General features: G+C 36.8%; 1 protein-coding gene across 1 annotated transcript in view; it reads right to left on the bottom strand.

The window, feature by feature from the left end:
* Window positions 1-4556: 4556 nt before the first annotated feature.
* Window positions 4557-14260, bottom strand: part of FYB2 (FYN binding protein 2) — a 29402-nt gene continuing 19698 nt past the window's right edge. Inside the window, exons 12-17 of the mRNA XM_070941083.1 lie at window positions 12198-12226; window positions 11452-11512; window positions 8143-8227; window positions 5461-5620; window positions 5155-5188; window positions 4557-5005 (exon numbers count right to left, since the gene is read on the bottom strand). Of these exons, the coding sequence (XP_070797184.1) occupies window positions 4999-5005; window positions 5155-5188; window positions 5461-5620; window positions 8143-8227; window positions 11452-11512; window positions 12198-12226 (376 nt within the window). The 3' untranslated portion in view covers window positions 4557-4998. The remainder of the gene's footprint in view (window positions 5006-5154; window positions 5189-5460; window positions 5621-8142; window positions 8228-11451; window positions 11513-12197; window positions 12227-14260) is intronic.

Below are 14260 nucleotides of genomic sequence, written 5' to 3'. Positions count from 1 at the left end.
TGACTAGCTGAACTGCTTCTCTTGATACGGTCTTCCGTAAGGAGCCCGTTTTTGAAAAGTGGCCATCAAAGCATAAACATTCATACGTTTGACATAAAGCACTGCATCAAGAAAGCCCATGGCTAATTCACCAGTCTTTCTATGTAGACCTAAAACATTAATATGTTTGGCTAAAATGTTAATACGATTTTTCTCCTCCTTGCCTCTTTCACTCCTATCCTGAATTTATCTTAACTAATAGCGTTAATGCCACTTCCTCAGTACTTTCAAACGGCAATGCACATCCAAGTGGGCTATTTTAAAATTTTTGTTGTTAAGTGAAACATTTGTTAAAATGAATTTTGTCCCCTTTCTTGCCACAGTTATTAAGTGAATCAGTGCAGTTATTAAATTAGTAACAGGGTTGTTAAGAGAATCTGGCTTTCCCATTGACTTTGCTTGTTAGAAGGTCACGAAAAGTGATTGCATAACCCAAGGACCCCTCAACCGTCCTAAACATGAATCAGTTGCCAAGCCTCTGAATTTTGATCACGTGATCATGGGGATGCTGCAATGGTTATAAGATGTGAAAAATGGTCATAAGCTACTTTTTTCAGTGCTGTTGTAATCTTGAATGGTCAGTAAATGAACTGTTGTAAGTCGAGGACTACCTATACTTGACAGAGAAACCTATTCCTATGAAAGGAAATCATTAATTAGTTTTTCCCCCAAAAGTAGCTTGTCTCACAAAAGCTGCTTTTAAGAAAGGAAGAAAGAAACCTTCCACTAACCTTTTCCTAATATGTATCCAAATGACTTTTGATCATCAAATCCCTGGATCTTTAGTTTGTTCATAAGCTCTGCCATCACTGCAAACATTATTCTGTTCATGAAAACTAGAGGAAGTTGGAAAGCGAACCTTGAAATGAATGGTAAATGGAAATGCTGCTTTTGGTATCTATAATTGTATTTGTTGACAGATTTAATAAAAAGTTAGTTACCAATTTAAGCATTTTAATATTGCCTGTTAAGTTCTCCCTAAATGCTTTGAAACTACTACTGAAACTGCCTTAAGTAATCTAAAATAATGTGACATAATGTTTATTGGAAAAGTTGACATGTCTGTCTATGCATTTTCCTAAGTAATTATTGTAAAACTCATAAAACTTTTGAATGGTTACCAGTCTTCAGGTATTATTTCATCCCTAATTTGAAGTGAAATCACATTTTTTCACATATTAAGGTACACTGCTATGTATGTATATCTAGCACGATTTTTTTCTTCAGTGTGACTATTTTTTTCTTCAATGTACAAAATACAAGCTATAGACTATATATTTGTATCCTGGAGCTACTGTATTTTTGGAAAATAGCACTGTTAAAACAAACTCAGAGAGGAGTTTGGGGGAGGAAAGGGGCCATTTCTCCTTAAAAGGTAAGTAAGGGGAAAATAAGATGACTGGTATTAAGTAGAAATTAGCAGAAGTGGCTTTTAAGAACAACAACTGGTAAAATTAAGAAAACAAAGTGTTGTGTCTCAGATATTGCTTGCAATAAGAAAAATCATTGGATTTGCATAACCAGGCACAGCAAAATTTGTCAATATCCCCATGATGTTTTCATGTTTCACTGATGCTTTCATGTTTTACTGTTATTTATAGAGGAGGTAGTCCAGATCGTTTTGAACTGATCTTTGTTCAGCTGATTTAAGTTAGAAGAAGGCAGCCCAAGCACACTATTTTTTTCAGGTTTATAATTAAAAAGAATAATTGAAGTTTCATGTACCTATTTTTATGCTGAAAAAATGTTTATTGTATCTCATTGCATGTGATTATTACTTCATGCTTGACATTTGCACTTCAATAAACAGATTATAAAAGTAAACACATGAGTTTCTCATGTGAACTCTTCAGCCCTTTTATACTTTAAAATTTTAGAAATATAAATACTGTGGTTATGTTTTCATCACTGCGCTCAGAGAAAACGTAAGCTTCCAGGGAATTGCCATTGAAAGCAAAAACAATAATATTCCGTGACCAAGAACAAATGCAGAAAACCATTTTTTTAAATTCCACTTTTTTTTCCTGGCAATATTTGCAACTTTTGATGACAAACTTCACTTTTGCCTACTTTGAGTAAACCTATTGGCACTCACATGTTGGGATGTATATCCTATTGTAGTGGCCCCCAAGCAGGGGTGAAATCCTCCGTGGTTTGCCACCGGTTTGCTCCCCGCACATGCGCAGTGCGCGGCAAATGCATGCTGCGCACATGCATGCGCAGTGCACGGCAAACACATGCTGCATGTGCATGCACAATGCGTGCCAAATACGCTGCACGCGGAAAAAGGAGGCTTAAGAAGATAAGTAGAACAGCGAGGGGGGGTTGCTGTGCCGCGCAATTTAGATTAGCTAGAAAGTAGGATTTCCTGCTTTCTAGCGAATATAAATCATGCGGCATAGCTGATTGTCGGAAATACCGGTTCAGACGAACTGGTAGCTTTTTTTAACTACTGGTTTGCGGCGAACTGGTAGCTTTTATTACTACCGGTTTGTCCGAACTGGTGTGAACCGGTTGCATTTCACCCATGACCCCAACCTTTTGGGCACCAGGAACCAATTCCATGGAGAGAGGTTTTTTGGCGGACCAGAGGGCGCATGGTTTTGTGTGTTGCCTGCACCCCGCGGATGAGTCTTTGCTTGTTTGCACGGCCAGGTTTCTGGCATGCTGCGGCCCAGTGCCAATCCAACAACCGGGATTGGAGACCCGTGTTTTGCCTTGCTTTGTTTGGAGCAAGATAAGTGGAAATCTGCCTGTCCATGCTGTCCATTTGATAGATGACATAATACAAGATTCATTACATTTATCTAGTTGTAATGTTCTTCACAGAAAAAGAAAAACCACAATACTATAATTTGCAACCTTGAAAAATATGTGCAATATCTATGCTCGTAGTCTTTTTTGTTAGCTTGTGTTCATTTTACACTTTTTTTCCCCAGTGACTTGAACAACAGACTCAGACCCCTTTGACTTACTTTAATACAAGTAGACCAATAACGTCATTGTTGCATTATTTAAATTTGAACTGTATTTTTAAGGAAAACAGGGCAATTGATTCTAGCTTGATAGAAAGTGGAAATGAAAAATTTTAAGAAAAAAATATGTGTGTATTAATGAAATATCACAGTAAAAGATTTTAAAAATAGTAGGTAATGCCCAAAATGCTAACAAGATTGTTACCTGGACCACCTTTCAGTTACTTTTAAGTGGTTTTGGATTTATTTATTTATTTATTTATTTATTTTTATTGCTTTCTAATGGACAATAACTTACCATGAATTCTTAACGATAGATTTCATAAATATTTGAAATAAATCAAATGAACAGAGGAGAAGCTAGAAGAGAAAGCCATATGCAAAATATACCCTTTGTCCTATATTCTGTTTAGTTCTTTAAAATGAGCTTCTTTTGGGGGGGGGTGGATGAGGGGGGGGGTCTTTCCTGAAATGGAAACTTTTCTCCAGTTTGCATGACAACAATTAGCATCTAAAACCCCAATGGCAACTGTACATGCGCGAGACCAGGGGTCTCCAACCTTGGCAACTTTAAGCCTAGAGGACTTCAACTCCCAGAATTCCCCAGCCAGCCTGCACGAGACCACACTCGGGCATTTTACAACCTGCAGGCCACATCCGGCCCTTTGGTTATCCCTGTCCAGCCCACGGTGGCAGCCCTCCATAACAGTCCCAGTTTCTTATGTGATTCTTGGGAAAATTAATTGCTTTACCATGCACTAGACTTGACAAGCATCACATTAACTGACATTTGGCTGATAACATGACATGTTATCAATTTATAATTTGCATTAAATTGAATTGTGCGGTATTCAAATTTGTTATAGGTAGTCCTCATTTAGTGACTACAGTAGAGACTGGCAATTTGTTAAGTGAAACAGTGAGTGTAATTATGGTCTGACTTCAGATTTCCTTTGCTTTACGGACCCAGGAAGTTAATTAATGTGAGGATTGGTTGTAATTAGTTGAGAGGCATCAGTAGTAGGACAAAGTTTTTACACTGTTGCCTGATCATAAGTTGTTATAGAAGAATGTAAATCCATTTCCTCATTGAAGTTGCTCAGGCAGGTATCTGTTTTCACAATGGAACTTCACCTTTATATTTCCTGCCCTCTGTCTCCATCCTTTGACAGCAGATTTAAGGCAAACAGTATTTTCCAACACAGAGGAAACTTATTCTGATTGCAGTATTCATTATATTGGTAAATATTCACAGTTGGATACAATTCTGGTTTTTTTAAAAAAATAAATGAAACAGTAAACACTTCTAAGTATGTGTTTAAGTTCTGCAAAGTTTTATGTCAAACTGTACAATTAGCAGCAATGTGTTAATTGCCAATTCATCCTTTATTTATCCTATTTACATTTAAAAATAGTGCATCAAATGGACTCCCAATATTTTTTTCTAAATGCTAAGTCCACAAATTCTTACACTGGTTAAATATAGGATTAAATACAAAGCCAAGTGTGATACTCCTAACATTGACAAAATACATACAAAAACAATGTGTCGATAGCAGGTAATACATCTTGCACACAAAGACTAAGTATTGCTGTACAATATCCAAAGAACCAAAGTGACATTTGCAATTGCCACGAAAAAGAGCTGCTCTGGGAAGAGTTGTAACTTGAAACAGTTTGAAAAAAATGTTTTTACAGACAATGACATTAAGTTATTTGTATCTGGGCCTGTACCCAGATTGATAAACTTTGGACAGGATAACATGAGTATCAAACACTAAATACAAAAAAAGTCACTTTTATGACAATCATTTAAAAAAGTAGCAGTTGTAAGCTTCTGAAGAATTCAGGCTGAGTGCGTTGTCCACAATTCCATTTTTGTTTTCTTTCCCAAGCAACGAAAATTCTTACAGACTATTTCCCCTCTATTGTGCCTACAACATTCTTCCAAAAGTCATACGTGTAGGCCTTCAGTTGTACAGCACTAGTGCCTGGTATAGGAAAAAACACAATGCTATATTTATTCCAGCATACAAATGGTGTCATCCATTTTAAAAAAAACCTACAGCTTTGAATTATTCCAGGTTCTGATTTTAGCTAATCCCGTGTCTCAGAAGAACTGAGTTATTTTAAACCTTACCTGAAATTCAAATGTTCTAATAGCACATACCCATCTAGGAAAGATAAAATAAAATACATTACTGTAGAATGAGTTTTGTTATAAGTTTTAGTTACAAACAAACCGTTCAAAACTACAATAAAAAAATATTCAAGTGCAAAAATGATGTACAGTTCTTTATATCCTATTTCTGTATCAACCAAGTTGGCCAATTTAAATATATATATATATTTTTAAATCAGCTTTTCTGATTTCTGACCCCACCCTCAGTGTTTTTGCTTAGTTATTATGCTCATCTCTTCTATTTTATTCCTTTTGAAACCTTACATTTGCCTTCAGAATTCCGACATATCAGTTGATTTCCTTCAGTGATGTCTATAACTTCAAGTTGTTCTCCAGGCAAGATCCTCAAGCCCAAGTTTCCTCTGATAGGAGTATTTGAGCAATGTGCGACTGCCGTATTTATTACTGTGATTTCTTTATTATACTGTGGCAGAGTAAGGGAGGGAAAGAAACCCAGCTAAAATAAACTTAATTGAGAACAGGTCTAGAGCTTATTACAGATACAGTGTGGATTGAGAATGACAAAGATTTTAAACATTTCCATACAGGTAGTCCTTGAGTTACGACCATAACTGAGTTCAAAATTTCTGTTGCTAAGTGAAACAGTTGTTAAGTGAGCTTTGTTCCATTTTACGCCCTTTCTTGCCATGCTTAAGTGAATCACTGCAATATGTTCAGTTAGTAACACTGCTGATAAGTGAATTTGGCTTCCCCATTGACGTTGCTCATCGATGGCAAAAGGTGCTTACATAAAAGCGAGTCACTGGAGCCATCATAAATATGAATCAGTTGTCAAGCATCTGAATTTTGATCACATGACTAAGGGGACGCTGCAACGGTCATAAGTGTGAAAAATAGTCACAATTCACTTTTCTTCCCTGCCATTGTAACTTTGAATGATCACTAAATGAATGTTTGTAAGTTAAGGACTCCGTGTAGTTTGTTTTTAAATACACATTAAGCATACTTTTTACTGCCTTCAAAAATTCCAAATTCAGCATGATTAGAAGTTAGGTAGAAATAAGAGAAGGGGGAAACATTTGTATATACATATCTTTATATAATGGAATAAAAGTAACAATAAAATGGGAAAACTAGAGATTGAATGATGGTATTATTAAGTACGCTTTAATAATATTGTGATTGGCATTGGAATAATATATTGAAACATCGAGCAATTAAATAATGAAAGAACATACTTTAATATAAAGGTGTATTACCATCAGAATTATATAGATTTGATTATTGCAAAGAATATGATTAGAATAATTTTGTATGTCTAAATAATATTGGGATTGGTATTAGAATTGTGTATTGAAACATTGAATAATGAAATAATGAATGATTGTATCTTAATACAAATAGATGTAAAGAGTGAAATATGGGAGGTAAATTAAAAATGAACAGGATTCAAAGCATCAAAGTGGGCGAGAGATGTTGGATAGAAAGAAAACGTCTTTTAATAAAAGGATGACATGATTAAAAGTTAGAATAGAGATAGAAGTAAGAGAAAGGGGGAATATTAGTGTATACATTTTTATATAATAAAATAAAAGCAATAACAAAAGGGAAGCTTAGAAATTGAATGGCGGTATTAATATGTATGATCAAATAATATGGTGAGTGGTAATAGAGCAATGTATTAAACCATGGAATAATTAAATAATGATAGACTACAACCTAATATAAATGTGTATTATTATTAGAAATATAAAAGTTGGTTGAATGTAATAACTATGATTAGTTTTACTAGTTTTATTTGTATTAGAATGTATGACACCCAGGTGCCACACTGTTCACACATTGATATCTATATGTAAAATAAAATAAAAAACTTGAAATAATAAAAAAATTCCAAATTCAAAAGTGGTCTGACATATGGTAATTCAATGACCATTCAAAGTTAGGACAGCACTGAATGAATAGTAGCTTTGACCATCCTCAGAGTTGCATTCTTGTCTCACCTTTTCCTGCCCTGCATAAGCTCTCTGCTCCAACTCCCACCCACTGCCTATCTCCCCCGTCTCTGCCATTTTGGATGGCCTGCACTCCACCAGCTATTCCTACTGCTCTCTGCTGCTACCACCCCAGCTGTACCACCCTCAGGGAACTTTAGCTGTCTTCTTCCTCCCATTGCTGGCCCGGGATCCGGGCAACCATGGTATATGCATGGCAAGCACAGAAGGCTGAAACCATCTTCCACCACAGGTCTGAAGAGAGGAAAGCACAGCAGGAAGGACACGTAAGGTGGCATCAGTTCTCAGGTGAAATTTTTCCAGAAAATATGTACTTTGTGGGAAGAAGTGGCAAACCGAAAACAGGTTTGCATTATTAGAAGTAAGAGGAAGGAATATAAAATGTGTTCATTTGATCAAGATTAAAATAGCTATTATGTTGTCCCGGTAACCCTTAATGGACTCTTGCTGATATCAGGACTGAAATGAATAGATATTTATGGATTTGTTTATAGATAAGAGATAGGATATGGGAAGGAGATTATTTGCTGTATTTTAACAGATGGTAAGACGTTACTAAAATTGTTGATATTTTATATATTTTCTTTTTCTTTACTATATTATTTTTCTTTTTCTCCCCTTTTCTACACATTTTACTTTTTTATTTTTTTTATACTTCAGTTTGTATTTGTTTATACTATTGTAATTACAATCTTTAATAAAATTACTATATAAAAAAGCAAAATATATACTCTGCCACCACAGATTTTTCTCTTAAAACAAGGTCCAGAATTCTTGGTTACCACTACGAATTTATGCATATTTCTAATGACAATATAATGTAACGAGAATCGTTTTCTGGAATGTTGCTATTCATAGTTCTGTATCGTGACAAGAGATGACAAATTGCACAGCATATTTTCATATATCATATACACAACAGTAACCATGCCAACATCTTCCAAGCTATTTAAAAGAAGAAGAAACTTACCATAAATCTCTCTCTAAACGATTGTTCCTCCTTTGTCATCTTGTTATTCTTTTCTACAATGTATTTCTTGACTTTAAAGCGATTTCTAAGAAAGACACATGTACAGAATAAATCTAACAAATGGACATCTGAGAATCATGGGGAAAAAAATCAGGATTTTTCAGAGTGGCGTTGCCAAAACTGCATCAGTGACCAGGTGCCCTTATCTGGAAAGATCCTCAAATGACCTTGAAGCCAGTCACCTAACCAATTTTCTGCTTAACAGTAAACTGAAGAAATCAACTGTGTGTTTATTTTCCAGGAAGAAGACAGGACTCTCCCAAAAAAGTTAGTGTCCTGGACTACTATCTCACCAGGCTCGAGGTTGACTCAGCCTTCCATCCTTCTGAGGTCGGTAAAATGAGGATCCAGATTGTTGGGGGCAATATGCTGACTCTGTAAACTGCTTGGAGAGGACTGTAAAGCACCGTGAAGCGGTATATAAGTCTAAGTGCTATTGCTATTGCTACATCAATTCTCTCTATTTGTTAAGCTCTATCCCAAAGGCAGAAAAAGAAAGACACCAGCTAGTTCCAATTTGGATTATAGCAAATTGAACTATGCTTTGGCTACTTCAGAGCACCCTAATTTAGACTTGATGTCACACAAATCTTCCACCTTTGTATTGTCAAAGATATAAAATTTCAGCTTGAAAGACGCAACAGTGGAAAGTTTCTGTTGAATAGCATAAACATTGTGAACCAGTTTATATTTTGCTTCTTACATAAATAATAGAAATGTAAATAAGGTGTTTTTAGAAATTCCCATCCCTTCAAAAATAAATGCATCCAGTGTTCTTTCTTTATCTTTCTATATGGTTGTTGTTTGTTTTTCTCTCTCTTCCTTTCAACAAAAGAAATGTAAATATCCAGTTTTATGACAAATATTCTCTCTTGAAAAAGGAGAGTGAGAGAGAGAACACTGTTTCCTAATGTCAGGGATGTCAGAAAATGCTGAGGTTCCAGAGAGACAATGAGTACCAGCGCGATCAACTAAGATACCACACAACAGGCCTCATTTCATGCACCACTGAATCACAAAACCATTTTCAAATAGGAATCATGTAGTTACAGTACCACCCAGACCTGTAGTTCAATAGGTTGCAAGCAGAGCACCAAGCAGCTTTCACCCAGCTGGAAAGTTACAAGGGATTTTGTTTTAATGCAAGCAAAAAAAGCTGATGCTAGAATTAAAAGGCTATTTGAATTTCATGCAGCCTTTGACTCCACAGCATTCCATTCCCCACAAAAATGCATTTAATACTCAATTATTCTCATGCTGCTGAAGAACCAGTTCAGTTTTATTATCAGGGCTGACGTATATCACCTGCAGAGTCACCCAGCCATAATGCCTACCAACAAAGTTGCCGCACGTGACTGTTTGCACTCAGTTCCATATTGTTAACCAGAGAGCTCAGCTGAAATTTTGTGTATAACTGAAGAATGTCAAGATTGAACTAGGGTGGAGGAAAATACAGAATCTAGGGTGAAAGACATTTCAATTCCATAGTGGAAGACAGATGGAAAGGTGATCTTCACGATGCCTGAGAAACATTTATTGTGTGGCACGGAAAACTCTGCTTCTGGATGTACAAAGTTTCTGGTTTTGTACAAGGGGAACAATCCACCGCCATCCAGAAAGTTTAAAATATTTCAGTTCATGTGGTTGCTGGAAGCTTACGTAAAGCCTTTGCAGATAAAAGAATTAAGGGATTAAAAAATATCAGTAATTTCTTAATAAAGCCAGTCTTAACAAAAGGAGCTTTAGGCATCAGTTTCTTGGTGTAATCTACTGGATCTTGTATGGCTGACAATCAGGATTGGAGGAATGCTATGTAAGCTGCCTTGACCTCATGGAAGAAAGACAGGATATCAGTTTTGTGAATAAATGAATAAAATATGTTCCAAAAAATGTCCCAGATGTGCATCAGAGCCTTAAAAATGAATTCCAAGGCAAAAAAGACCTGCCTTAATACTTCTATATATACTTCTATATTAGCCTTAATAGAATTGACACTTTTGAACCTTGGTGTTGGATAAGATTCCTGAGAATACCATGGATAGCCAAGAACATGAGCAAATCAGGCCAAAGTTCTCATTAGAGACACAAATGACCAGGCTCAAATAATTTTACTTTGAATACATTATGCAAAGATCCAGCTCTCTGAAGAAGGCTCTAATGCTAGGAAAGGAGGTGGGAAGAAAGAGAAGAGATTGACCAGCAGGAAGTTGAATGGATTCGGTTTCAGTGGTTAATAGATGCACTGCTAGAAAACCTGAATGATTAAGTTAAGTGATAGTTCATCATGGAGACTATCTACGTCAGGGGGTCAAACTCACTTTCACTGAGGACCACATCAGGGTTGTGTTTAACCTCGGGGGGGGGGGGGGCGGTGAGCAGGGTAGGCATGACCAGCTTGATGTGCCAGGGAGCCTTTGGTGGCCTTAGTGCTCTGCCAGCGATAGCGGAATCCCAATCTCTATTTTTTGGCTGGGATGGCCTCCTGCAACTGTCTGCCAGCAAAAACGGAGCTCAGGAAGGCTGCATGCGGATATCCTGACCTCCTCTTTTGCTGGCAGAGGGTTGCAGGAGGCCATCCAAGCCAAAAACTGACATTGGGAGCCTGCTTTCGTTGGCAGAGTCACTACGGGCCGGTCCTTCGCTGTTTCCAGGGCAGCCACGCAAGGCCAGATCTAAGTATCCCACGGGCCGGATCTGGCCTGCGGGCCTTGAGTTTGACACCCCTGATCTACATCAGAGGTGGGTTTCAGCAGGTTCTGACCAGTTCTGGAGAACTGGTAGTGGAAATTTGAGTAGTTTGAAGAACCGGTAAATACCACCTCTGACTGGCCCTGCCCCCATCTATTCTCTGCCTCCAGAATCCCAGCTGATTGGGAGGAAAGGGGGATTTTGTAGTAACCTTCCCCTGGATTGGGGAGGGAATGGAGATTTTACAGTATCCTTCCCCTGCCACGCCCACCAAGCCACGCCCACCAAGCCACAGCACGCCCAGCAAGCCACACCCACAGAACCAGTAGTAAAAAAAATTGAAACCCTACTACATGGTCACTAAGAGCCAGTTCTAAAAGCACATAATCAATTAATTAACCTTATTATTGCATTTTATATTATTGCATTTTATATTATTGTTATGATATATTTTATGTGATGTTATGATATATTTTAAGGATACTGCTATAATTGTATAGATCTGAAGAAAGTTTTATTGGCATGAGAAATTTTAGATAGTAAAGAATATATTTTACCTACCTTGTATCATTTTGTTCTGGGTCGATGTCATTATACACCAAGTTTTCCTGGGCCATGACATCTGTAATTAAAATCAGAGCGTGTGATTAACTAACTACAATTTTCCAGAATTAAGAAAGAGAAACATCTAAAATCTTACAGTCTACGAAATGCAACATGAAAGGGAAAACAAATGGAGTGACAGTAGGAAATAAGCAAACTCAACTTCTAAAAAGTTACAGTGCATCCCAGAAAATGAATGGCCTTTGAATTCATAAAGTGAGCAAGGCCACTTTTGAAACCACAAGTGACTTCCTTGTAAAAGGAGACTGTCACAATTATCATTTGTCTCCTTAAGAATTTCACATTCTAGAAGTGAATTCCTAAAGGACTAATGGCTATGTAATAAGCGTTAAAATAACTAAGAATGTTGTAACATCTGAAAAGATCTAACTTGTCTGAAGCAGCTCTAAAAAAATTCAGTGTGTAAAAGAATAATTATAGGATCAATTTACTCTTACAAAAAGCTGTGGAATTAGAGACAAGCAATGGCAGACCTGCTAAAAATCCTTCTTGGCTGCACTCCATCATAAAAAAATGATCTGTTAAAAATGAGAAGCAGTGTTTTAAACAGGCACTATATTTTCTGTTGATAATTACAAAATAAAAAGAGGGGTGCCTATTCCAAAACATCTCAGACATGCAGACAGGACCAAAAATGTCATTTCAAAAGAGAGTCAGTTTATCTATTAGACATACAAGCTTACCTAGGTTTGGTACAGAACGGGAAAGATTGCTGCAGAAGACAAATAAAACAAATGTGCATTTCACCATGGGTTATAAATAACAACATTTGGCTGCACATCTGCAGTTAAGGTTTTCAAACAGGAATGTAGTATGCACCAACTTCTATACTGCCCATCACACTTGCGTGACTCTTAATTTTGAAGGTATCATCATCATCATCATCATCATCATCATCATCATCATCATCATCATCTTTAAATGACCCCATAATCCCTTGTGGGGTGGATTCTTGACAACTGAATGGAGCTGAGGGTTACTGGCAGAATGTCCTTCCTGTCACCAATGCGAAGTTATATTCAGCAGATACAATCTCAGAGTGCCAAGAGAGAGAAATATCTGCCTCTACCTAGGATCGAACTCACAGCCTCCTGAATGTGAGGTGAGAGCTCCACCTCTAGGCCACCGCACCACTCAATATTGAAGATTCTGTCTGAATAAAAAAAGCCATTGTTGGGGGCAGCGGGAAAGCATTGGACAAATAGAAATATTTGAACTTCACAGTATTTTTGTTATCAATTCCTGAAAGCAGCACATTTACATATCCAAAATGCATTACATTTTTTGGAGCCTAGAAAAGAGGTATGGTTTCAACTGAGGTTTATTCATAAAAATTAAGGAAATGTCCACCCCGGGAGCATTTTCACAGACCTCAAGACTAATGGAAGAAAACATGAAGAGAGTAAAGGAACTTAACACCGGCATATTAAGCTCTAGTCTCAAATAAACCAGCAACATGTGAAAAAAAAAAATCTCCCAACAATGGACAAATGGCTGCAAAAGTTGATGCAGTTAGCAGAAATGACTAAATTGACTGCTTTGATAAAAGAAAAAAAAAAGTACTTTTGTTTTTACTTGGAAACCGCTTCTGGACTTTGTGCTTGAGGTGGGGGAAAATAATGAAGCCTTGATTTTGGGTTTTATCGCTTAGATACATTTGTTGTTATAGAAATGGCTGATTCATACTATTATGTAAAAGCAAAAAGTTGAAGTTTGATGTTATTTCCTTATTTTACCACACCAAAGAGATCCAGAAGTCAATACCATTTTTTTTCTTTTTTCCTCTTCTTTTCTACACTCTTCCTTTTCCTTTTCCCTCCCCTATTTTCCCTACTATTTGCTTCTGTATTTTTGTATTTTATATTATAAACTAATAAAACATGTGAAAAAAGAAATTGAGACCAAAAAATACACATACAGTAGAGAGCTGTTTAACACACAATGAGCCAAATAGGAATCAGGAATTTCTTTCATGAATGGCATTATAATAACCTTCTCTTATTCAGACATTCGCCAGATAGGTGGCTTTCAAATCCAGATGTCTGAGAAATCTCTAAACTGGGACAGCAACATAATCTACTCCATCAATGGCATCTTAAATTGTATTGGATGCTGAGTGCTGTTCCCAAAGAATTACAAAATAACCAGTGATTATTATCTTTGAATTTTTAATATTCAATTAAAATTTCATAATTATCAACCTTCCTCTTTTCTCCTAAATAATTTTTTTCAGTTCAGATGGTATCTGGACAACTCTTTGGACTAATGTAAGGTACTTGTTGACCAGAACAACCTAGGATCTTGAAAACAACTTACAATTCCCTGGCCAAGTGCTCAATATTAATGGAAAACTTGGCACCCAGGATTTACTACATTTAACTAAAGATAAACCAAGAGAGGAAGAGTTAAACAATGCAGTTCGAGTTCCTTGAGTATAAATATGGTCACTTTCTTTTTCCAGCATCCCAAACTGCACGGAGACAAGCATAAAGCTAAAAGCTAAATCTTACCATCAAGTGTCACACTTATTTGTGCTAAAGCCAGAACAAAAAATGTAGTCAATCAACCCTCCGAACCCATATTTCTATTTTGAGAGGTGAAGTCAATCGATCAACCAACCAACCAACCAACCAACCAACCAACCAACCAATCAGAATAGAGCTAGAATGGACCTTCAAGGTCTTCTAGTCCAATGCCCTGCTCAAGCAGGAGACCCTATACCATTTCAGACAAATGACTATCCAGT

The sequence above is a fragment of the Pituophis catenifer genome, unplaced genomic scaffold (genome assembly GCF_029215685.1).
Source record: "Pituophis catenifer annectens isolate HBS135680 unplaced genomic scaffold, rPitCat1.0.hap2 SCAF_3, whole genome shotgun sequence".
Taxonomy (NCBI): Eukaryota; Metazoa; Chordata; class Lepidosauria; order Squamata; family Colubridae; genus Pituophis; species Pituophis catenifer.
Note: the sequence above shows the minus strand (reverse complement) of the source record. Positions and strands in the feature narration are given on the sequence as shown.